This window comes from Gigantopelta aegis, chromosome 3 (assembly GCF_016097555.1).
Source record: "Gigantopelta aegis isolate Gae_Host chromosome 3, Gae_host_genome, whole genome shotgun sequence".
In the NCBI taxonomy this organism is placed as follows: domain Eukaryota; kingdom Metazoa; phylum Mollusca; class Gastropoda; order Neomphalida; family Peltospiridae; genus Gigantopelta; species Gigantopelta aegis.
Genome location: NC_054701.1, coordinates 67,885,180 through 67,912,319, shown reverse-complemented (window position 1 = coordinate 67,912,319; position 27,140 = coordinate 67,885,180). Strand labels below are relative to the sequence as shown.

Here is a 27,140-nt window from a genome sequence, read left to right as displayed (position 1 = left end):
CATGTATTTACATCATTCTATACCCACAATATTCTTTGTAATCCATATAAAACTGCATAATGATTCATTTCATGGATACCGAGAAACTTATGAAAAAGTGAGAAGATCCCAATTACAGTACCATAATTGTTTTTTGTTTCACATTTATTTCAACTTATTTTCGTGCTTATATACAATTAATGTTCAAGCACGCTGTCCTGGGCACACACCTCAGCTGTCTGAAGTGTCCAAGACAGTGAGTGGGTTAGTTGTTAGTGGTTAGTGAGAGAGAAGAAGGTGTAGTGGTCTTACACCTACCCATTAAGTCCTTAAAACTCGCTCTGGGTGGGAGCCGGTATCAGGCTGCGAACCCTGTACCTACCAGCCTTATGTTCGATGGCTTAACCACGACACGACCGAGGCCGGTTTTTGTTTACAGCCTAAAGTCTATTTTAGCTATTTAGGCTTGATACGTGTTTGAGAACGTGCCCGTGGGTATATAATTTTTTTTTTTTTAAACTATAGGACACATACTATTTTTGGTATATGGCCTTATTTGAAAGGAAATAAAATCAAACGTATAACCGGAACTTGCTGATAGTAGTCGACATTTCATTTCCTCCTGTGTTCGCTGATCAGTGCAGACGACGGGTTAGCCACTCTGATCATCCCCAGGTTTCAATGGATAAGCAGACGACACTATTGCCAACGAAAGACCAGATCGTCTCCGGTGTGTATTTTGTCATGGGAACTTTTACTTTTACCTCTACTCCAGAATTAGTTTTTTTAATTTTTCAAATTTATTGTCAAGTGAAACACGTTTAACATAGTTAAAGGAACTGTGCTGAGTTTGTAGCCATTGTAAGATGTTTGCGATAACAGAGCCTTGTTGGCGACTACAATTTCATACTAAATACATTTTATTGTTTAAAATAACAGTGTCTGTATATCAAATGTGTTTGCGGTCGTGTATATACTAATGTTTGTAGCACTCAGGTTTTACTTTAATTCGTGATATATATTGTTTTGAACGTACGAAATTATTGGGATTTAAAATCCGGTTTCGGTTACTACAAGCATTAGGACAACAACAAAAACCTTGTAAATACAGACACTGACATTTTAAATAAGAAAATGTATTTAATTTGTTTTTACGTCATAGAAAAAGCTCTATTGATCGAAAATATTTTACAATGTTTGTAAACTCAGGACTGTCCCTTTAAACATTAAAGGTAATGAATGTAAGTTTCTAGACAAAATGAAAGGGATGGTGAAATGTGTTTATTATATCATATATCAGAAGGTCAGTATTTGAGAGAGAGAGAGAGAGAGAGAGAGAGAGAGAGAGAGAGAGAGAGAGAGAGAGAGAGAGAGAGAGAGAGAGATTCTTAAAACGTCGACAGACATGAAGGCAGGCAGGTAAACAGAGACAAAAAGAAAGGAAGAGGAAGACAGATGAAGAAATAGAGAAAAATTGCGACAGCAAGACAGACAGACATTGGTGTAGACTATTGTCTTACACCTTCCGAATGAGCTGCACAGTTAATCAAATTATTTTAGATTGAGCCGATAGTGGAACATGAACCCATCATCTAACAATGTTAAACTTGATGATTTTGAAAGAGTAGACTCTACCAACTGTACCAGTGAGCCCGGCGTACGTATTTGTATATACTACTCAAAAGAATTTAAGGGTCAGACGATATTTTCGACATTATTTTCTGAATGTCAGTTATATTAACTAGACCATAATGTCACGCATGGTATTGTTCCATTTTGACGAAAGTGGGTCTAAGCAACCCATAAATGAATTAAAATCTACTGTCATTGACACTGTCGACTAGTTCTAATGGCGAAAACATGCTTACATTTGCACGTAAATTAGGGCGAAAGCGAAAGGTCTGCTAAGTGCCCATAATTTTCTTTTTCACAAAGCACTTCATTTGCACACTTTGCATGTGTATTCCATGTTCCCAATGCTGAATTTCCGTATAATTGGAGCTTGCGTTCGTATACGGTGCACACTCCAAATTCGACAATGGTACGACTTCAACTGACTATCGAAGATCGAGGAAGGGCTATTGCTTGGCTTCAGGATGGCAATACGCAAAGAAATGTTGCTCTGAGACTTGGTGTCAGTCAGAGTGTCGTTGGCCGACTGTGGCAACGATACCAAGCAACGAATTCTGTTCGAAATCGTCCACGTTCGGGAAGACCCCGAAGCACTACAAATAGAGAGGACCGCTACATCACCAATATGGCTCTACGTCAACGCACAACCACTGCACGCCGATTACGTGACAATCTGCGGACTGCGACTGGAACTCGAGTGTCTGATCAAACCATACGCAATCGTCTGAGAGCCAATAATCCACGCTGCCGTCGCCAGGCTGTTCGACCACCACTCCTACCACGTCACAGAACGGCCAGATGTCACTGGTGCAGGCTTCATCTGCGGTGGCAACGTGTTCAGTGGGCTCGAGTGATGTTCACTGATGAGTCCAGGTTTAGTCTCCAGTTCAAAGACGGTCGGGTTCGTGTCTACAGACGTCCTGGGGAGGCTTCGCTGACGTTAACGTTAGACAACGTCACCGTTTCGGTGGTGGCAGCGTCATGGTGTGGGGCGGCATCTCTATCCACCACAGGACCCCCCTCTATGTGGTGGATGGCAATCTGAATGGAATCCGCTATCTGAATGAGATTATCCGGCCGTTGGTTCTCCCAGGTCTTCAGCAGATTGGCGGCGGGGCAGTTCTGCAGGATGACAATGCCAGACCCCACCGCGCCAGGGTGGTAACGAACTTTCTCAGACAACAAGGTATCGCCAGGTTGGATTGGCCAGCATATTCGCCTGACTTGGCCTCAATAGAGAACGCCTGGGACGAATTAGGCAAGAGAGTTCGGGATAACCATGCCCCTCCGGCCAACCTCCATGATCTGGGTCAACTTCTTATGGCAGAGTGGCAGGCCATTCCCCAAGAGTTCTTCAGACGTCTGATCAACAGCATGAGGCAACGATGTGTCGAGTGTATTCGCGCCAGGGGTGGATTCACACACTATTAAACGAATGTTCTAATGTGTAAAATCCATGTTTGACAACCTTCAACTTTGACAGCATGTCATGTGACTTTCTTGTATACAGTGACGTTTATTTGTGTTTTTTTGTAAATATGGAACAATAAATTAAAATTTTGGTGTAGTTTACATCATCAATCTAATACACTCTGAAACTTATTTGGTTATACATTTTTGACCCTTAAATTCTTTTGAGTAGTAATATATTAAATCCGCAGACGCTAGTTTCAACACGTAAAAATGGACACTAAGTTTAGTTGATCTACAAACCTGTAACACACTTGAGTAAAAGTTACAGTTACAGTAACGAAACTTATGGGTGTACTTGAAATGAAAGGTTGAATACACCAATGGTAGCATGCAGCCTCAAATAATTTCAAAACAATTTGAAATTTGTATAATATTCTGAACCAAATCACTGAAAAAACGTCCTAAAGTTTTTTTTTCTTTAAAAAGACCCCCCCCCCCCCCCCAATTAAAATGAGTAAAAGGTATTTTAATGTTAAAAAGTTAAAAGTTTGTTTTGTTTAACGACACCACTAGAGCACATTCAATTACTAATTATCGGCTGTTGGATGTTAAACATTTGATAATTTTGACATATAGTCTTAGAAAGGAAACCCGCTACATTTTTCCATTAGGCAGGATAGCAGTCGTGGTGCACTGGCTGAAACAAGAAATAGCCCAATAGGCACACAGACTGGGATCGATAACAAACCGATCGCGCACAAGTGATCACTTTACCGTTGGGCTACGTCCTGCCCCGGAATATATGGGTGTACTTATGAATTGAAATGTTGAACCACAAATAATTTCAAAATGATTTGAAATTTGTATAATATTTTGAACTTCCAACCAAATCACTGACAAAACTTTGTAAAGTGTTTTTTGTTAGTTTTAAAGGTATTTTAATGTTAAAGAACTATCACTAGCTTTATTGTACTTAAAGAAAGACAAGTTTTTGCTGTGGTGATTTTGATAAGGAATTTAGTTAGTTAAGTACACAGAATATTATTTCAGTGACTTTTGTACCGATAATAGCTTTTTTTTTTTCTTCTTTTTTTGAACATGATCCCATTTTACAAGGGTGGTATCCGGGGTATTATCCTACTTGTCAGAATGTTTATAATGACCCAGGTCACGCAGTCATGCTCAGTTATTTTCCTTTCCTGATAACCAAACAATAAATAATACACTTGTAAATACAGCAATAAATAAGACAAGCCAAAAGGAGTCACGGGCTCGCCGTGTAGTTTAAAAGGAGGGAGTGTCAATGTGATGGCCCAAGGGCCCCAAAACCTAAACCTGTTACAGGTGTGGGAGTGGAACATGCTTCCCCGATCATTTGTTTTTAATTTGTGATGTTAAAAAACGGCATTTCCAGTCTTCTGAGCACAAGGCGGGATGGGGTGGGGGTGGGGGTCATGGAATGGCCGTCGCAGCCCTCCTGTTACACGGCCCTTAGGAATGTATGAAAAAAATAAGGGCATTCTGATTGGAATCAGAATATACTGTCGGTCCTGTGTATATTTACAACTGTCAGTCTGATATCCAATAAGAAGAAATGAACAGTTTATTTACTGTCGTTCACGAAATCGACAAATTCGAATTAAAAATGAATCTGTTGACTGGTTCATCAAAAAGCTAATTCTAAGATCGTGTACTTCTGATAGATGTACCGTAGTTTGGATAAATAAAAATTAAATCTGGATACAGATTTTGTGATAAAATAATCAAAATTGCTAATAAATTTGGGGGATATAGCTAAGACCTTGGACATGTACTAATAATATAATAGTGCTGCATTGCTATCACCTTTTTCTGTATTTAAGGATGTAAGCCTTCCCCAAAATTCACTAACGACAGTCTACCTTCAATGGTATCAGTGGTAACGATGACTAAAAATTTTGACACATTGATATTATTATTTTTATTTAACAGTGACTCCCGAGGTGGATTTTATCTTATATCACGTCAATGATGGGGAACCTTTGGCTAACTACATCAAACAACGCTTCAGCGACAAGCGACTAATGTGCAGTGTCCACACTAAAGACTTTGACGCTGCCTGCAAATCCAACACTCGCAGAACTGACCCGAATGTCGCAAAAGTGACGGTTCTTATCGCGTCACCAATGATGCTGTCCCTTCTGCCGCAGACGAAGCCGTTTGCCCGAGATTTGTTCCCGAACCCCGAGCTGACTGTAGTTATCTGTATTCACACAGAGATGGGAAACGTCGCCAAGTTAATGACTGAAATCGTCGATCGTTTTGAAAAATGGACAAAATGTCTGATTGGAGATGACAGAGCCTCGTTTCGGAACTGTTTGGTGACGTTGATGACCATGTTGGAAGACTATGACACGGAACCGCTGCCAGCCATGAAGTTGTTTCAAGTTGTCCCTTCCACCATTAATTCGGTAAGTTGAAAGTGATACACACTAGATGGTACATCCATATTGAAATTCACACACGCACAAAGATCAAATAGTTGGCACAACGACATCCCTGAACATACCTAAACGTGGGTTATTGTCCCCTTACGTTCTGTTGACTTAAATTACACAGTAATTACCCGATCCCTTATTAATATATGTTTTACACCCCCTCCCCATCCACCCCTGTGTGAAAAAATATTATTTTTGTGAGTGCCTGAATCGGAATGAACACTGACACGGTATATATAGTTGTTTTTTAAATAAACAAAATAAACCCTAGTTCACAAGAATGTAACTCTTACAACAATATTTGCTCAGAATGTATTCAAGAATAATATATTAAAAATGTTGAAAAACATATTTAGTGGAACAACTAGTAATTTGGCTTTAAATTTAGGATAGTCTGTGCACTGACGTCATCAATAATTAATAGATTAGTCCATGTTTTTTAGAAACGTACTTTCCAGGACATTTTGTGCCAGAAGTGGCAACTCAATTGATCTTACATACTTTGAAGATGCCGATTTAAAAACAGCTATGTTACCAGCTGATGTTTCCATTATTTATCCTTGAACATTCAAGATGGCCTCTACATGTATATACTAAAAACATGAAATGTAATGTCTAGTCTTCAAATGAGGTGCATTCTTAAATTTAATAGTTATTCCTATGTAATATATGTATAAGAACTGATAACGAAATTCTTCAAAATATTATTATTTCAGTTTCTAGCTGTCTAGGTGACATTGTTATTTTTAAATGCATAAATCTCTGTTTCCTGGGATGAAAATCTCTGTTTCGTGTAATTAAAATAACTTTTGCCCCGTTTCTATGAAATATTACACAGAAATTCAAGATTGTTACCCACGAACCTACTGAAATAGGAAATCCATTATCTCGGCTTCTAACTGGCATACATTCACAATATTAGTGTCTATTCCTGTTTGTTTTATATGATGAAATTGATATACATGTACATGTATATAATCGGTCTGCAATGTTTCAAGCAGTCAATGTACATAAAATTAGCATAAACGTAGAAATGACCAATACTGTACATTGAAAACCCAGGATTTACAGATGCAGTCGTTTTCACTCGGAAATAGGTAAGAATAATTCATTAAAATAAAGTTAATAATTTGATTTTAGGTCAGGGGAGATTCCTCTTAATGTCAGGGTCACATTACGTTAAATAAACATTTTAGATAACTTTTAACAATAACCAAATTTTATTGCTTGGCAAAATAAGGTTTACTACCCCCCTCCCCCTACCCCCCAAAAAAAACAACAAAACAAAAACAAAACAAAAACAAAACAACCCAACCCAACAAACCAACCAACAACAACAACAAACAAAAAAAAACAAAAAAAACGTATAAGATGCAGAATAACACTGCAATGCAGCAAACATCCGTGATAAAATCAATGAGGTACCAAATGTTTTTTTTTTAGAGATTTCTTTAAAGCACTGTTTATATGTTAATTTGCTACAATACCAGAAGAAATGTTATATCTTTTACTATTATTAATATTTGATATTTTAGGTGATTATTCAGCACTATGGTTTTATTTATATACTGACCCATATTGTCATTATTGAAAAGTAACGGTATTAGTTTATTCAGTTATTTCCTTGTAATACATGATCCACATTGTGAGTCAGTTTGTTATGGCTATCCTGACACAATAATTGAATTGACATTCCATAAACAGTTTATATACTAGACACAACGAGTTAAGCGCCAGTATAAAATTTTACCTTACTTTTGCAAAAATGTGTTAAAAGATCAGGGGCGGTGATATGTAATGAAAAGTAGGTTATAGACTTGAATAAAGCATTTCAGATTGCATGTACATTAGACTTTTACTTACTGCTTGTTTGCTTGCCAGTAGAAAGCGTATGGCAAATGCATAAGACATTCAAGATTGCTTGCCAGTAGAAAGCGTATGGCAAATGCATAAGACATTCAAGATTGCTTGCCAGTAGAAAGCGTATGGCAAATGCATAAGACATTCAAGATTGTTTGACTTTTTAAAACTTGTTTTTTCTTCTCCTAACTAAGCAGGTGTACCTGTCTACAAACTGCATGATGCATGTAAAACTTCTTTTTTATGTTAACACATTTTATTTTTGCTTAGGGTTGGTAGGGTGTATATTTCTCTCTCTCTCTCTCTCTCTCTCTCTCTCTCTCTCTCTCTCTCTCTCTCTCTCTCTCTCTCTCTCTCTCTCTATATATATATATATATATATATATGTGTGTGTGTGTGTGTGTGTGTGTGTGTGTGTGTGTGTGTGTGTGTGTGTGTGTGTGTGTGATGTAGCAATGTAATCGATTACGATTGCGATTACGTGAAAATATGTAATCGATTACAATCGATTACGATTACTGATTACGATTACCCCATATCTGGTCTCTCTCTCTCTCTCTCTCTCTCTCTCTCTCTCTCTCTCTCTCTCTCTCTGTGTGTGTGTGTGTGTGTCTGTCTGTCTGTATGTACATGTGTACTTACTGACGTCCAAAAGAAACTACACCAAAACAAATGCACATTTATTTAATTTTCTTTGTAATTTGGTTAATGGAAATAAAATGGTAGTTAAATATGTTTATGCTTTTATGGAATGACATTTTCTTCAATCGCCTGTATAACTAAGAATTGACTCTATATACAAGTTGTCTATAGGGTGTATACTACCAAATCAAATCCCATAGACGACAATAGTAACATATGTGGCTAAAACTCCTACATGCAGCGTATCAATCAACATAAACGCCACGGATATAAATACTACCACCCCTCACACTTAATCAGAAAAAAGTGGGGGTCAAACTGCTTGTTTCTGAGATAACGGGTAGCGTCTATGACTACCCTAGTTCCGCACAAAATTTTAGTACTTTTTTTTTTACAGGTACCCCATACATGTTTCAAGCACAAGGCTACGTGACACATTGGTACTAGATGAAATAAAATTGCATATTTTTTTTACCCAGATGAAACTATTATTTTTTACAACCAACACACTCACATTTATAACCAATCACAGGACTTGTGGTGTTCACTTCTCTATCAAAAGTTGGGGTGCACCTCGAACTTTGACCCAGCCGGAAGTTATTTGGTTTAGTACTACCTATACTGATAACATACATTTTTCAAAAAGTGTCCAGCTATTTGGTTTAGTACTACCTTTATTGTCACGGCTAGATGCAGGGTTTCACACTGAGGGAAATACGCAGGCTTCGGAAGCGGAGTGGGTGGGGGTGGCAGGACACACCGACCCCCAACTCTGATGAGTGTGTATTACCCAGCTGAAAAGCGAATTAATATAACTGCCCCCATCCAACCCGTTACTTGGATCTTTCGACGCCCATGAAATTAGATATGTAACGTGGTGACGGGGTTGTAAGGCCTACACAAAATATCTCAGGCGTCTAATAAGACGTTAAAATATAGTGTAATATAATACCCTCCCCCCCACCCCCCGCAAAAAAAAGAAGAAAGAAAAAAGAAGGAAAAAAAAAGAAAAGATAAACAAAAAGAACAAAAGAAGACGAAGAAGAAGAAACAAAACACACTCTTGGATGCGCCACTGCCTACTGATATATCTGATATTGACAAAACCGGATTATTAAATAGCAATTAAATATCTTCTTGAACACAAGCATGAGGAAAATATGTCTTAACATAATTAATGTATATATAGTGATCACATTGTATTCATTCAACAAATTCCCCACAGCTTTAAATGCCTCGCCTGTCATAAACGTATGAGATTCAATTTCACCCCTAGAACTTTATGTGGCAAAAATGCCCTTTTAAATTAATTTAAATGTGCCCTTTGTGTTGAACTGTAGTACACCAGGTATATTGCTGCGCCCACTTAAAGGGACAGACCCTACTTTCAACCCGTGAAAATTTACTCTAAATTTAGTTAGTCTACACATTTGGATAAAGTTACAATTGAGTGAAACATGAGTCTGTGACTTTGAACAGGAGAAATACCCTCTAAAAATGGACTAAATCTCGACTCCATAGCTGTTACTTCTCAGACGCACGTGCGGTTTTTTTTTTTAAAAGAAGAGAAATGCATTTTGTGATATTAAAAACACCAGAATGACCAAAAACACTTCAAATGTATGGAAATCTAAACAATAAAATCTAAGTAAAGTATGATCTCAGTTGTCAAAAACGGCTCTAATAGTAAAAAATATGCCTTAGTGTTTAAAAGCTAGAGTATGTCCCTTTAATATAGGCGTGCGTTTTTGTTTGTTTGTTTGTTGTTGTTGTTGTTTTTTTCTTCTTTTTGGGGGGGGGGGGGAGGGGGGGTATGTTGTTTTTGTTTTCTCTTTTATTTGTTTTCTCTTTCTTTCTTTCCTTTTTTTTTTTTTTTGCTTTTTTTTTTTCAATTAATAATCAAATAACTTCCTGAATACAAGCACGAGGAGGAAAATATTTCACTGAACCTGTCATCAAACTTGTAATTTATGATGCTGTTGATAAGGTCACGCAGTTTGGGGTTCTTGACACGATGTAGTTCCGTGTACTTGACTGATCCGGCTTGTACGTGAGGGGAATGTTTGTTTAACACGCTGTTGTAATCACTGGTCTGCACGTATCTAACATCACATGAGACATTCGTCCAGAGAATGGGAAGTTTATTTTGTTATACGACACCACTAGAGCAAATTGATTTATTAATCGTCGGCTATTGGATACCAAACATTTGGTAATTATGACACATAGTCATCGGAGGAAAACACAGCTGTTGTCCATTGGTTGAAACGAGAGAAAAAACTAATTAGTTGAATGGATCCAACGAAGTGGTTCGATCCTGCGACGCAAGCACCTCAAGCGAGTATTCAACCGACTGAGCTAATTTCCGCCCCTCCAGAGAATGAGATACCGGTTAAGCCATCGGACATAAGCCTGGTAGGTACTGGGTTCGCAGCCCGGTACCGGCACCCACCCAGAGCGAGTTTCAGTGACTCAATGAGTATGTGTAAGACCACTACGCCGACGTCTCTCTCACTAACCACTAACCCCGTGTCCTGGACAGACAGCCCAGATAGTTGAGGTATGTGTCTAGGATAGCGTGCTTGAACCTTAATTGGATATAAGCACGAAAATAAGTGTAAAATTAATTAATGGAAATAATGAGATAAGAAACTCGCTGTCGCAGTAATGAATAGGCTACTCGATGGATCCAGTACCTGTTCCTACCAGTACCCCACGACAGTACCCTCGACAATACCCTATCACGGTGAAAGAAACGACGCTTTATTTACGGTTATATGGCGTCAGACATATGGTTAAGGACCACACAGATTTTGAGAGGAAACCCGCTGTCGCCACTTCATGGGCTACTCTTTCCGATTAGCAGCAAGGGATCTTTTATTTGCACTTCCCACAGGCAGGAAAGCACAAACCATGGCCTTTGTTGAACCAGTTATGGATTACTGGTCGGTGCAAGTGGTTTACACCTACCCATTGAGCCTTGCGGAGCACTCACTCAAGGTTTGGAGTCGGTATCTGGATTAAAAATCCCATGCCTCGACTGGGATCCGAACCCAGTACCTACCAGCCTGTTGACCGATGGCCTAACCACGACGCCACCGAGGCCGGTCTATATAGGGTGTATACTACCAAATCAAATCCCATAAACGACAATAGTAACATATGTGGCTAAAACTCCTACCTGCAGCGTATCAACCGACATAAACGCCATGGATATAAATACTACCACCCCTCACACTTAAAGTGAATCAGAAAAAATTGGGGGTCAAGCTGCTCGTTTCTGACATAACGGGTAGCGTCTATGACTACCCTAGTTCCGCACAAAATTTGAGTACTTTTTTTTTACAGGTACCCCATACATGTTTCAAGCACAAGGCTACTTGACACATTGGTACTAGATGAAATAAAATTGCATATTTATTTTTTACCCAGATGAAACTATTATTTATTAACCAACACACTCACATTTATAACCAAACACAGGACCTGTGGTGTTCACTTCTCTATCAAAAGTTTGGTACACCTCGAACTTTGACCCAGCCGGAAGTTATTTGGTTTAGTACTACCATCACGGTGAAGTTTTGTTTAACGAGACCACTACAGCACATTTATTAATCATCGGCTATTGGATGTCAAGGATTTGTTAATTTTTGACATATAGTATCAGAGAGGAAACCCGCCACATGTTTTCCCATTAGCAGCAAGGGATCTTTCATATGCACTTTCCCTCAGGCAGGATTGCACATACCACGGCATTTGATATACCAGTCGTGGGACACTGGATGGGACGGGGGGGGGGGGGGGGGGGGAGGGCAGAACAACCGGCGAATTAGTCCACATTGGGAAATGTAGCGGATTTTCTCTGATAACTACGTGTCATAATTACCAAATGTTTGACATCAACCAATGTGATCTAGTGATGTCGGTAAACAAAACAAACTTTAACTCTAGTCCAATGAGGGCTCTACCGATTGAGCATCAAAAACCATGGTATTAATATTACTGTCGTCTTTATGGAAAACTGCATTCTAGTATAAAACCGCCAATGCACCACGACTGGTAAATCAAAGGCCGTGGTATGTACTACCCCGTCTGTGGGATGATGCGTATAAAAGATCCGTTGCTGCTAATCGAAAAGAGTAGCCCATGAAGTGGCGACAGCGGGTTTCCTCTCTCAATATCTGTGTGTTTGACACCCAAATAGCCAATGATTAATAAATCAACATGCTCTAATGGTGTCGTTAAACAAAACAAACTTTAACTCTTAATATCTGTGTGGTCCTTAACCATATGTCTGACGTCATATAACCGTAAATAAAATGTGTTAAATGCGTTAAATAAAACATTTCCTTCCTTCTAGTTCTAGTATAAAACCATGCTATTTTTTGACAGGAGTAGTATATTTGACGACAGCGGGTTTCCTCTCCCTCATTCTCTCGACCAAATGTCTTAAATGTTAAGACGCCGTACTTTAAAAAGTCGTTAAACAAATATTCAGCCAAATCAGATTAAGTGGTTGCATAGGCGAAGATATAATATGATCCGGGTAAAACATAATCCGTCTGCAATATCAGATTCGGATCCAGGAAGTATTTTGCGCGGGTGTGTGTGGGTAGGTGTGTGTGTGTTTGTGTGTGTGTGTGTGTGTGTGTGTGTGTGTGTGTGTGTGTGTGTGGTGTATTGCATCCTGTCACAAAATACTATATGGGCTGTAAGAAAAGAATATGGTGGACCAATCCACCATCGTTTTCAGTACGTACAGTACATTTTTTACTGGTATATAGATATATATATATAAAATTAATATCACGTTTTGTATTACGCACCATTTATTATCAATACACAACACAAACAGGAAATTCTGTCAACTTTCAATGTTCTACATTGCAAACCCTTTCCCGCAAAACAACTTAAAAAAGTGGGACGTTTTTTTTGTTTTAAATCACCCGATATATAGATATTACGGCATGAGAACGAAATTTGTGTAAATCGTTCATAGTATATATATATATATGTCTGTCTGTCTTTCTGTCTGTCTGTTTGACTGTCAAACCAGTTTAAAAATAATAAAAACTGCTGTTTTGCTTTTTTTCCACACAAAGTAATAAGAGGTTCTAAAAACTTAAATTTTCGATCCTATTTTCAGAAGACAGAAAAGATTCACATCATATTTACCAAGGAAATCCAAGGACAAGTGGAAGTGCGGTACTGCGGTCACGTGGTCTCCACCGTGGTATACAATCCGTACACTGTTATATTTTCTCCATCTGGTATGCAGCATTTTTGTAATCATCTTGATTTACAAATTTATCATCATAATCATCATGGTCATCATCTATATGATTATCATTAAATTCAAACGATGCCAAACCAAGAACGGCAGAAACAAGTATACATTGGGGAGGCTGACTGAGATGGGGTTGGGGGAGACTGACTGAGATGGGGGGGGGGGGTTCACTGAGATGGGGGGCGCAAAGCAAAGTTTCTAAGGGGGTTCGGGGGGTATGCTCCTCCGTAAATTTTTTGAAAACTAGATGTCCTGAAATGAATTTTCCCGCATTCTGCAAGTAAAATTCATGGTAGACTGTCCCACTCGCACCCCCCCCCCTGCTCCGCCGTGCATGCAAACAATATACTTCTTCCATATCTTACTGATACTATCAATAAAAAAAACTCGTTTTGAAAAGGTTAAAATGTTACCCCCCCCCCCCCCCCAAAAAAAAAAAAAAACAAAAAAAAACGTGTTTCTTCTTGCTGCGTTCACTTTAGGGGTTGTAGTAATTATTTTATCAGATTCAACAACATAACGCTGACTTCAAAAATAGACACAGTTGACATGTTCTATTACGATGCCGTACCTGTATTGAACTTAGCAAAGAGTAAAACAGAAAGGGCTACGGGCTCTGTTCCGTATCCCCACTGAGTTAATGAAAGGGGAAAACCCACATGACGGGTGCACGGATATGCTCACCTTTCGCTGTGCAAGTTTGGGTTTTCTAGCCAGTCTTGCAACGGCAGTCCTCCGGGTTTGTGCAGGAAGGATGAAACAACTTGTTACGGATCTCCTAGGAGAGTGGCAGTCCTCCGGGTTTGTGCAGAAAGGATGAAACAACGTGATACGGATCTCCTAGGAGAGTGGCAGTCCTCTGGGTTTGTGCAGGAAGGATAAAACAACGCGTTGCGTGTCTCCTAGGAGAGTGGCAGTCCTCCGGGTTTGTGCAGAAATGATGAAACAACGTGTTACGGATCTCCTAGGAGAGTGGCAGTCCTCTGGGTTTGTGCAGGAAGGATGAAACAACGCGTTGCGGATCTCCTAGGAGAGTGGCAGTCCTCTGGGTTTGTGCAGGAAGGATGAAACAACGTGTTGCGGATCTCCTAGGGGAGTGGCAGTCCTACTAAGGACGAGCACCTCACAGTGGATCACAGAATCACCACTTTGCCTAACATCCTTTGGACTCTGCCGTATACAGATATACGATTTTGATATTAGATTACAGTTTTGTTGTTCAGGTTTTCAACAACAAAAATAATAATTGTATACACATATGTTCATGACTTGGATAAATGACTAATACATCAATGAACGTGAAACAGTTTCGAATATATTGCTACAATTATTAGTGATTATAATATATCTACAATACAGTCAAACCTGCTCTAGCAGCCACGTGTATTAAACAATTATCTGTCTTAAGGGGCAGCTTCTTTTTTTTCTCCCAAATCGTCTAGTATAAAACAAACCGACCTGAATTAAGCAGCCTCCTTCTTAAATAGCCACTGTTTGATACTCCATTTTGCTGGATGCTTAACATAGACTTGATTTACTAGTAATATATATAGTTCGTGCTTATGCCACGATCTGGGAGTCCAGGACATATTTTTAGTCAATCAGTTAATGTGTGAGGGCCTTTAATTTCGACACGGAAACCGGTGACCGATGACTGGCTCGTTTTAAATTGAATACAAAATTGAATAATTTTATTTCAGCATCAAGATACGTAAGATCGGCGGAAATTGAAGTCACCATTGACGGAATTTCCTTGGGAACAGAAGAAGTATTATGCTTGTCAAAGAAGGAAGAGGTGTGCCAGTTACTTCACGATGTCTTGAACCCAGTGGAGTTTTTGTCGGAGACCCTTTTCTCGGAAAAGATCAGCGCAGAAGATCTAGATGGAAGGCTAGCGAAGGCGATGGAGAGCGATATCCACGTGAAACTTATCGACGCCTTCCGCCACGTGGAAAATGTCAAATGGGGTAAAGTACAGTTTTAGGTAGTAACAGTCCAAAATAGCATCTCTCCGGGTCAAACTTCGAATTGCACCTAACTCTAAATTGAGAGCGGGACGTAGCCCAGTGGTAAAGCGCACGCCTGGTGCGCGGTCGGTCTAGGATCGATCCCCGTTATTAACGGATCTTTTATATGCACCATCCCACAGACATGATAGCATATACCACGGCCTTTGATATACCAGTCGTGGTGCACTGTCTGGAAAGAGAAATAGCACAATGGACCGATCAACGGGGATCGATCCTAAACCGACCGCGCATCAGGCGAGCGTTTTACCAGTACGTCCCTTTGATGCTCACGTCTGCTTTTGTAATGAGAGTGGTTATATAAAATAAAAACAACGCTTTGGGGTTTCAATTTATATAATATATTTACTTATTATTCATTATCATTTGTTTTACTTGTTATTATTTTTTTTTTTTATTGTCCCCATAAACATAAGCAAGGTCAAGGTAGGGGCCTTGAATCATTGCTGTACATGGTATTATTGTATATACATAAACGATACATAAATAAAGCTATACACTCGTATATAAAGCACTTATTAAACAATATGTGTATACATATTTATGTGCGTGTGTGTATGAGAGAGAGAGAGAGAGAGAGAGAGAGAGAGAGAGAGAGAGAGAGAGAGAGAGAGAGAGAGAGAGAGAGAGAGAGAGGGGGGGGGGGGGAGGGGAGGGGGAGAAGACAGACATATAGACAGACACGGACGTGTGGAGTAATTAAGATGAAACAGATAGGCTTAACATGATACTGTAAAACAGGATATTAGCAATGCAAAAGCCTTACATATCTGAAGAGGAAATATTCTGGAGACTAGGAAGAAGAGTACTAGAAATAGAAACAAAGAGTGAGAGAAGAAGAAGAAGAAGAAGAAGAAGAAGAAGAAGAAGAAGAAGAATAACATTTCTTGAAAAATAAATAAGATCAATGCGACTTAAAAAGAAAAGAAATTATAGAAAGTTGAGATACGTTTTCCGAACTGGCGATATTTTACTTATTATTCATTTTGCAGATGACTATACTACTCAACAAGATCAGCCGACACTTTTACATTTCGCGGCAAAACTTGGTCTGCAAAAGTTGGCGACAGTGCTTCTGAAAATGCCCGGTGCAATTCACGCCTGTCGTATGTTCAACTGTATCGGATGGTCGGCAGAGGATGTCGCACAAATAGCTGGACATAGCGAACTGGCTGACGATATACGGGTTCGTCTAATTTTTTTTTTTTTTTTTTTTTTTACGAGGGTGCGCGGTCAGTCTAGGATTGATCCCCGTCGGTGGGCCCATTGGGCTATTTTTCGTTCCAGCCAGTGCACCATGACTGGTATATCAAAGGCTGTGATATGTGCTATCCTGTCTGTGGGATGTTACATATAAAAGATCCCTTGCTCCTAATCGGAAATACAGCTTGCTCTGAATGTGCACATTAAACTCTCTGACCTGACCTGACCTGACCTAATCGGAAAGAGTTGCCGATTACGTGACGGCAACGGGTTTTCTCTCGCATTATCTGTGTGGTCCTTGACCATGTGACCATATAATCGTAATTAAAATCAGTTGAGTGTGTCGTTGAATAAAACATTTTTTCCTTCCTCACACAATGTCAGGGGCGACTGGCAACTAGAAAATGCGTTTTAAAAAATATATTTGATAAGGCCAGTATTTTTTAATTTTTAGGTTTACGAACAAGAACTTTTGTACTGCGCGCAACCGCGCGGTGCATAGAAATCGGAGCGAAATAGCGAATCGGACCGAAAGAGTGCGACCGAAGACGAATTAACAATTCGTATCTACAACAGTATATTTATTGACGAAATAAGTGTTATTTCTCACTGTTACCTTACGAAATGCGCCACAATAGACTAGAATGGAAACTTTTTTTTTCTTTAGAGCTATTTGTGGAAGTCGGCGGCAAAATTTTTTAATAATACAAGTGAAAAATACGACTTTATTTTTATTTTTATTTGAGCAAAATTTACGTCGGCGGGTTCGTAAACCGAATAATAAAAAAATACTGGCCTAAGGGTGGGTATCATCCTCCCGGCTATGCCAGTATGTTCCATTCCATTATATTATTCCATTTTATTATTCTGTTCTATTAGTATTTTCTTTGTTTTTCAGACATTCAAGGAAGGACACGATAAGGCTTGCAGACAATACCCAGGTAACTCAATCGCCTGTTACTTGGACATTAATATTTCTACTTTTGTAATTATAGCTATATGTACATGTTTTAAGTCCCGTACGTCAATCACTGTGTACAAATACACGCTTACTCATACCCCTTTCCCAGACTCGTCAAAACAAATGAATATGAAAGGACTGAACATTATACACTCTCTCTCTCTCTCTCTCTCTCTCTCTCTCTCTCTCTCTCTCTCTCTCTCTCTCTCTCTCTCTCTCTCTCTCTCTCTCTCTCTCTCTCTCTCTCTCTCTCTCTCTCTCTCTCTGAGATGACCTCTATGTGTCTATGTCTTTGAAATGTGCCCCCAACCCTGCCCCTGCCCCCCGCACACGTCTATAATATACATACTATACATGTATTTTTAAATTATTTAAATTAAAGTGCTTGACCTTTTGGCTGTACAAACTATCAGTGTTGAGTATTTAATCTATTATATGTTATAAACTCTGAAACTTATTTCTTTTCTGACCAGGAAAAGATGCAGGCTACGTGGAAATGAAGAAGTCAGCACATGGTATGTTACTAGTGTATTATGTCTTTGGACTGGGTAACTAACATTCTGTCATTTCAGTGAAATAGATGTTAAATATATCTACACGCAGATATATTTTATATTACCACGATAAACGTGTTTCTAGTGGGGGGGGGGGGGGTTAAAAAATTATTATATTTTAAATTATTATTATTATTATCATCATCTGAAATTGAATTTTTTCATTTCTATTTAAAAAAAAGATATTTAGCATTTTAATGTCCCAGATTAATTTTGCAATGCAATAAGGTATATGACATTTAACCGGCCTCGGTGGCGTCGTGTTTAAGCTGGTAGGTACAGGGTTCGCAGTCTGGTACCGGCTTCAACCAAGAGCGAGTTCTTAAGGGCACAATGGGTAGGTGTAAGGCCACTACACCCTCTTCTCTCTCTCACTAACCACAAACCAACTAACAACGAACCCACTGTCCTGGACAGACAGCCCATATAGCTGAGGTGTATGCCCAGAACAGCGTGCTTGAACCTTAATTGGATATAAGCACGAAAATAAGTTGAAATGAAATATGGCATTTAAATGCGTTTCTGATGAGTACTGGTGTATTTATTTCTATAAACTTAAAACAGGAATAATATTTAAAGTAATTGCTAGATGTGTCACAATACATCGATGCATCGATTGTACTGAGATGTATATTAGTATACATGTATTGACAAGTTATTTCCTTCAAGGAAAAACAGTCAAGTGAACAGAGAATATTGCCTGCTTATGTTAATATGTCTATAGTTGATGTGGTGTTTCCACATTAAAATTGTGTTTAATCAGTGATTCACTTTTAGCATGTTTATTTAGATATTAAATTATTTCACCGAAGCTTCAACTTCTTGTTTTACTGAGAAAACACGTCGAATCAAGTATCGTGATTTATATCGTATCTCGGGAAATGTATCATGATACGTATCGTAGCTAGATCTATTGTAACACCCCTAGCAGATACCAGTGAAAATGTCCATATATACCTTTTGTTAAAGTCGCAATCGCTTTGCCTAAAGTAGACACCTTTTACGCTGTTGTTGTTTGTTTGTTTGTTTTCATTTTGTGCTACTACAAACATCAGGATGACCAGAAACACAAATATGTTATTTAATTTTGTCAAAATTTATAATTTAAGCAAGAAGTTCAAAGTAGGGCCTAATGTATAATTGATTGGTAAAACAAACCTGCACGAGCCGAAGATAGTTTAGTTTACGCTGCTTAATAACTAGAGTCGGCGTCTTTCAGTTGTATGTGCAAAAGGACCAGTAATTTCCCCTCATATACAGTCAGACGACGTTATTTCGATGTTGAAGGAACCAAATAAACAAAGAAGTTGTCGGTGAAAATCATGCCATGTGAAGTTTCTGGATGTTGGTAAAATAATGCCATGTGAAGTTTCTGGATGTTGGTAAAATCATGCCATGGGAAGTTTCTAGAGGTTGGTGGAAATTATTCCAGTTTCTGGATGTTGGTAGAATTCATGCCATGGGAACCTTCTGGAAGTTGGTGGAAATTATGACAGTTTCTGGATGTTGGTAAAAATTATGCCATAGGAAGTCTCTGGATGTTAGTGGAAATTATGCCATGGGAGGTTTATGGATGTTGGTGGAAATTATTCCACAGGAAGTTTGTGGTTGTTTGTGGAAATTATTCCAGTTTCTGGATATTGGTGGAAATTGTGCCAGTTTCTGGATGTTGGTGGAAATTATTCCATAGGAAGTTTCTGGATGTTGGTGGAAATTATTCCAGTTTCTGGATATTGGTGGAAATTATTCCAGTTTCTGGATATTGGTGTAAATTAAGCCATGGGAAGTTTCTGGATGTTGGTGTAAATTATTCCATAGGAAGTTTCTGGATGTTGGTGGAAATTATTCCAGTTTCTGGATATTGGTGGAAATTATTCCAGTTTCTGGATATTGGTGGAAATTAAGCCATGGGAAGTTTCTGGATGTTGGTGTAAATTAAGCCATGGGACGTTTATGGATGTTGTTGAAAATTATACCATAGGAAGTCTCTGGATGTTAGTGGAAATATGCCATGGGAAGTTTCTGGATGTTGGTGGAAATCATACCACGGGAAGTTTCTGGATGTTGGCGAAAATTATGCCATGGGCAGTTTCTGGATGTTGGTGAAAACTATGGCAGTTTCTGGATGTTGCTGGAAAATATGCCAATTTTTGGATGTTGAAAACAATTAAGCCATAGGAAGTTTCTGAATGTTGGTGAAAGTTATGCCAGTTTCTGAATATCAGTGAAAATTATGCCAGTTTCTCGATGTTTGTAAAAATTATGCCATTAGAAGTTTCTGGATGTTGGTGAAAATTATGTCTGTTTCTGGATGTTGACGGAAATTAAGCCACAGGACGTTTCTGGATGTTGGTGGAAATTATGCCATGGGAAGTTTCTCGATGTTGGTGTAAGTTATGCCAGTTTCTTACAGAGGTCAAAATAACGACGTTATACTGTCATTGAAATACTTATTGGAACATTTTAGATGCTGGTGAAAAGTAATCTTTAATGCATAAAATACAATAATAACAGAAATCTCATTCACCGAGTAGGAAGAGGACTGGGCAGTACACGTTGGTAGTCTGTGACCGGGACTAACGCCACTGAACATGTATATTTGTTAAATATATTTCAGTGTCACGGACTACGTCTAATGTCGAGCATCCCGTAGCACCCCCGGTTCCGACATCACCCAGACCGAATACAGATCCAAAATATATCCATGTAAGATATATATTCAGTATTTAATACTATTGTTTATGCGTGGTCTTTATCAGTTAATATGTCTATTGATTATGTGTGTATTTGTATGTATTTTAGTATTATTTTCTGAACAATGTACAAAAACAAAACAAAAAAGGAAAGAAAATGCGAATATTTTAAATATATATATATATATATATATATATATATATATATATATATATATATATATATATATATGTATATGTATATATATGTATAAATAAATAAATAAATAATATATATATATATATATATATATATATATATATATATATATATATTCGCAGAGAGAGAGAGAGAGAGAGAGAGAGAGAGAGAGAGAGAGAGAGAGAGACACACACACACACACACACACACACACACACACACACACACACACACACACACACCACCTAACAGATATATACTCTTCAAAAAAAGTAGAGGAACTCTAATAAAAATTTACAATTGCCAAAATTGTAAGGTATATTAGCTGTGGGGAATGGTTATGTGATAATAGTGAATTAACTGGACAAACATTACAACCGTTAGTTCAGTATTACAGTAGGTTTTATGAGGTTCAGAAGTGAAATTTGAAAGTTAACGGGATTTTTTTTATCAGTAAATCGCAAATTCAAACAATAAAAATGACTAAAAGCAAAACAATAACAACTGTATGATCAACAGAATGAAAAAGATTGACAAAAATAATGTTCCACAGTGATTAATGGATCTTCCTGGAAATTGTCAAAATCGACACCCCACGCACATGTACGGGGCAACTGCATCATGCATGTGCAAACTATGGAATGTGTTTTGGTGTGTTGATAAACAGACCTGAACGTTCTTTACTAGGATGTCTGTGGTCAAAACGTATGTTCGGTCTAATAGTTGATATTAACATTAATATTTCAAGTTCTGATACTTTTTTTGAAGAGTATAAATGTATGTACATCGACTGTGAATCTCCAAATTATGAAGCAGTTATCTAAAAATTGTTTAATAATATGGGTGCTAAAATGGCACCAACTTATGCCACATTAGTTCTTTAGCAGTGATTATATCGTAATATGGAATGGAAATATGGAAATAATTCTGAAATAGTTTTTACGCAAACAATTTCTCACCTGGTGAAGGTCTGGGCGTGTTCTACATATTCCGTACGCACCACCAGATCTGTGCATATTAGATACTAAATGACGTCATTTCAGTAAGCGATGTCATCTTCCCTTGTTTTATTTCTGAGCGTTTGCGTGTCTCATTATGTTGGAAATACTTATCAGATATTTTAAAGGCATACTGTCACGGATTTAAGGACCGTATTTCTCTAAAAATGGATAAGAACTAAAAATTACATTAATTGTTGGAAACCAAATCTAGCTATTGCATCATCTTAACTGAACTATGATGGAGTGAAATCCATGTCAACCCTCTCGGCAATTTTAGTTTTCGAATTATGGACCATTGCCATAATTCAATTATTTTTTTTTTTACAAAATATCATTGATAAATGGAGTATGGTGGTTATGAAGATGGTTGAATAAAGTACATTTAGGGACAAATCAATTTTTTTTTGTTCAGGTAATACTTTGTTGGACCATTAAATAGGTCAGTAGTCTGTGACAGTATGCCTTTAAGGTTGGTAATAAATAAAATACTTAACTCGTTTTCGCTAGATATCATTTTAACAAAAACTCTTGAATTTTGTATGGTATCTGATCTCACTTTTGTTCGATCAAACGTTTACTAAAACTGATATCTAACGAAACAGGAATTTAGTATTATATATATATATATATATATATATATATATATATATATATATATATATATATATATATATATATATATATATATATATATATATATATACATGTATATATAAACTGTCACGACGAAACTGGCCAACTTAACGGCTGTGTTGTAATTTCCCCAACTCCCGACTTACGACTGGTGCGCTCAGATTAACAATTAAATAAACGGTCGTAGGAGTCGTATACGAGGAAAATCGAGTTGTAAGAGCGCTCAGAGTAGGAACTGAACAGTCGTAGAAGGAAGGAAATGTTTTATTGAACGACGCACTCAACACATTTCATTTTCGGTTATATGGCGTCAGACATAGGGTTAAGGACCACACAGATGTGGCCACTTCATGAGCTTCACGAGAAATAGCCCAATTGGTCCACCGACGGGGATCGATATCAGACCGATCGCGCATCAAGCGAGCGCTTTACCCCTGGGCTACGCCCCGGCCCTGGACAGTCGTAGAAGTCATGACAGCAGAACGTTGGTAGTCTGAGCCTAGCATTATATACTCAACAACGAAAGTTTAGCAAATATCTTTTATGACGTCTAAATATGCCATGGTTGAATAAACTTAAAAGAAAACCAGGTCCTCCTGTTGTGTTAAGGCAAAGGTTGATGAGTTTATGTTGTGTGTAAATGGTAAACATTTCAGATGTGAATACTAATTAATAAAAATAGGTTAATTTATAAATATTATGCCATGTCTTTTAACATTTGCTAAACTTTCATTGTTGAGTATATTATGCATTTCTTTCCTTTTTTTTTTTGACCGGCCTCGGTGGCGTCGTGGTTAGGTCATCGGTCTACAGGCTGGTAGGTACTGGGTTCGGATCCCAGTCGAGACATGGGATTTTTAATCCACATACCGACTCCAAACCCCGAGTGAGTGCTCCGCAAGTCTCAATGGGTAGGTGTAAACCACTTGCACCGACAAGTGATCCATAACTGGTTCAACAAAGGCCATGGTTTGTGCTTTCCTGCCTGTGGGAAGTGCAAATAAAAGATCCCTTGCTGCTAATCGGAAAGCGTAGCCCATGTAGTGGCGACAGCGGGTTTCCTCTCGAAATCTGTGTGGTCCTTAACCATATGTCTGACGCCATATAACCATAAATAAAATGTGTTGAGTGCGTCGTTAAATAAAACATTTCTTTCTGGGTTTTTCTTTCTTTCCTTTTTTTGGTCTAATTTGACGTGTTTGGCTTTAGGCGCATGAAAGCAGTACTACACGTCTTGGTGACGGGGACAACGAATGGGATATTATGCGACGACCACGATCCAAGGGAAGCGTATCAATTTATCGAGGTATTATGTTCCTTAGTAAGAATAGATCATTAGCTTTTGTTACGAAAATCATGGGCCAGTTTTTGGAGCTATACGTTCATTCATTCATTCATTCATATATATCACCCCGTCGGTGGCCCATTGGGCTATTTCTCGTTCCAGCCAGTGCATCACGACCGGTATGCCAAAGGCCGTGGTATGTGCTATCATGTATGTGGAATGGTGGAAAAAAGATCCCTTGCTACTAATAGACAAATATAACTGGTTTCCTCTCTAAGACTATGGCAAAATTACACAATGTTTGACATCCAATAGCCGATGATTAATAAATCAATGTGCTCCAGTGGTGTTGTTAAACAAAACAAACTTTCATTGATATCAACTTATTTTTGTGCTAATATCCAGTTAAGGTTCAAGCACGTTGTCCTGGGCACACACACCCACACACACATACACCCACCCACCTACACCCACCCACCCACCTACACACACACACACACACACACACACACACCCTCAGCTATCTGGGTTGTCTGTCCATGACAGTGGGTTAGTGCTCAGCTGTTAGTTGTTAGTGTGAGAGAAGTTGGTGTTGTGGTCTTACTCTCACCCATTGAGTCGTTAAAACTATCTGGGTGGGAGCCGGTACCGTGTTGCGAACCCAGTACTTACTAGCGTTATGTCCGATGGCTTAACCACGACACCACCGAGGCCGGTGATAGATACGTTTCAATTTTTTTAATTTTTTTATTTGTCATGTGTTAACCAAGATATATAGTTGTACTACTTTATGTGTACATCAGTAAACCATAACAATTTATTTTGCTTATAGTGTCTCTTAAGGGACAGTCCTGAGTTACATTGTACAACCATTGTAAAATGTTTCCGACCAATAGAGCCTTTTTAATGACGTAACATACGAATTAAATACATTTTCGTATTTAGAAAGATTTTTTAAAAGATAAAATCCCGGTAAGCAAACTAGTCATAACCAACCATTATTTGTTTATTTTGTGAAAATTATGAAATATTAAATTTAAGTTTGTAATTTCTTTTTTTTAAGATGTGAAAGTTATCAACTCTGAATCTTTAAGGAGGCAGATATCACGTGAAGAGGTAGATGCGTTTGAAAATTATTTATGTCATCCATCCATTCATCCACCCATTTGTACATACATACATGTATGTACGTTCATACAAACACACACACACGCACGCACAAATACAATATATAGACACACACACACACACACACACACACACACACACATTTACAAGCAACATCAACATATCAGCATGAATATGCCAATATGTTGACCAAAAGTCACATAAGGCAAGTAATGACAGTTTGGAGGTCTTTATGTTTTTTATGTTTTAGCTATTGCTGTTTGTTTCCTACTGTGGTAAAACTGCTAAAACTTTAATAATTCTTTTTTCTTGATTTTCAGAAAAGCAGGCCCAATCGCGTTACAGTGCTCATTGAAGACTCTTTAGATCTGAGCCCACCTTCCAACAATGGCGGGGATTCCGATCGTGCGGAACGAGAATACGCGACAATCGGCGAATTCTTGGAGGATTATAAATCCTATACATCCCTGGCTAAAACCACGGGCCCACCCTTACCAGAAAAAGATCCAAGTACCCCAGGTTCTGCGATAAACAGCCATGCAGCGACCCAAGAGAGAAAAACACAACCCCAAGAAAGCATATACAGCTTTCCAAAGCCTATTACAAATAAAATCTGAAGAAAGTTTTTTTAATGGGTTTATATCATGTTCTGAAAGCCGAGAACAATTTACTTTAAACAAAAATAGCACTGGGTTTATTTTCATTAACTGAAACAGTTTTAATGTAGACAGTATATATGTATAGAAAAGGATATTGATAAACGTGATTCTTATTTCCCATATTGAATTAGCAGATGAACCGGCAAAGAAAGATTGGCTCCAGGGTAAAACAAACAGAAGACTATTGATTACAATGAGCTGAAGCAAAAAAATCTAAACAAAAAGACAGAAACAAAACCAAGGACATAACTCAATCAAAGGATTGACAAGGGAGGAGCAAGTCATCATTTGTAGACAGAACAGGACATAACAGACTGGATAGCTACCTACACACAGTCAAGCTCTCAAATACTGCAGTGTGCCTATGTGGACAGGGAGAAGAGACAACAACCCATATCCACCAGGATTGCAGCCAGCACCAACAAATAAGAGACCAGATGCGGCCTGCTTACGTATCCATGGCAGAAAGTTACATGGCGACAAAGAACACCTTAAGAAAACTGCCCAGTTCACCCTGATGTCGAAGAATAGTTTAGTTTCGAAAAGCAACCTATTTAGGACGCGACAGTCATGTTGATTAGAGTGAACGAAAAGAAGAATAATTCCGATATAATTATGCAGTAGAAATCACTGTAAATTATTCTCTTTTTTCTTGCTTTCTTTATTAAATGTTTTATAAAATAAAATAAAAATAAATAAAATTAATCTTCTTTTTAACCCTTTTGCACAAATACTTTATTACCACAAAACGGCAATGAGGTAATCAATTTATAACAGTATTTCAAACACATTAATAGACGTGTGTACTATGTGATATAATAGTATATGTATTTTATTGCTGTTGATGACATCATTAAACCTTTTTGAAAAAAACCCAAATAAAACAAAATGTACTTTCGTGTTTATTTTACTACTACTACTACTACTACTAGAAATGGGCCACATGGACAAACAAACCTCAAAACCGAAATACACGTGGCTCCAGATAAAGCTAATGCAGTTTAAGTGCTTACAACTTAATAAATATATCACCAATTGACTAGTAATTGGGTATAGATAATAACTGGTTAGTGCCTTAAGGTATAGGCTGTATCCTCCGAAAGTTTCTCGCGAATGCCGCGAAGGTCTGCCGAGCGGCATTCACTATTCGACCCGAGCAGGTTACAACAGGCACGGCGAATCAAAAATATTATTGGTAGTAAATCTTAAGGCAGAGATGAATTTTACTTGTAGAATGCAGGAAATTGAATTTCAGGACATCTTGTTTTAAAAAATTTACGGGGGAGTATACCCCCGAACCTCTAGAAACTTTGCTTTGTGCCCTCAATCTCAGCTCCCCCACCCCATGTTTACTTGCTTCTGTCGTGCCTGTAAAAGTCATTATCTTAAGGCTGTAACCGGTTATTTTATTTATCCATGTGATTAAAATCAGCACGACTGGGTCTATAACTACCAAAAAACACAAACACAATTTAATATTTACCTTTGAACTGTTGTAATTGTATATATATCTGCCAACACACAA

At 38.2% G+C, this 27,140-nt stretch overlaps 1 protein-coding gene across 1 annotated transcript; it reads left to right on the top strand.

Moving 5' to 3' along the window:
* The first annotated feature begins 627 nt into the window (after nucleotides 1-627).
* On the top strand, nucleotides 628-26,503 carry LOC121391940. Its single transcript, XM_041523390.1, has 11 exons — nucleotides 628-709; nucleotides 4,996-5,474; nucleotides 13,150-13,273; nucleotides 14,991-15,257; nucleotides 16,310-16,503; nucleotides 17,419-17,461; nucleotides 17,955-17,996; nucleotides 20,653-20,741; nucleotides 23,753-23,849; nucleotides 24,892-24,944; nucleotides 25,277-26,503. Exons 1-11 carry the CDS (start codon nucleotides 661-663, stop codon nucleotides 25,571-25,573), a joined length of 1,734 nt encoding a protein of 577 aa, XP_041379324.1. The 5' UTR covers nucleotides 628-660; the 3' UTR covers nucleotides 25,574-26,503.
* Nucleotides 26,504-27,140: the final 637 nt, after the last annotated feature.

What these genes read in the sequence shown, in the direction of transcription:
- LOC121391940 (XM_041523390.1), top strand. Translation starts at nt 661, where the DNA reads ATGGATAAGCAGACGACACTATTGCCAACGAAAGACCAGATCGTCTCC. An exon ending in GGCTTGCAGACAATACCCAG is followed by an intron (nt 17,462 to 17,954) that starts GTAACTCAATCG and finishes TTTTCTGACCAG; the next exon opens with GAAAAGATGCAGGCTACGTG. An exon ending in GGCAGATATCACGTGAAGAG is followed by an intron (nt 24,945 to 25,276) that starts GTAGATGCGTTT and finishes CTTGATTTTCAG; the next exon opens with AAAAGCAGGCCCAATCGCGT.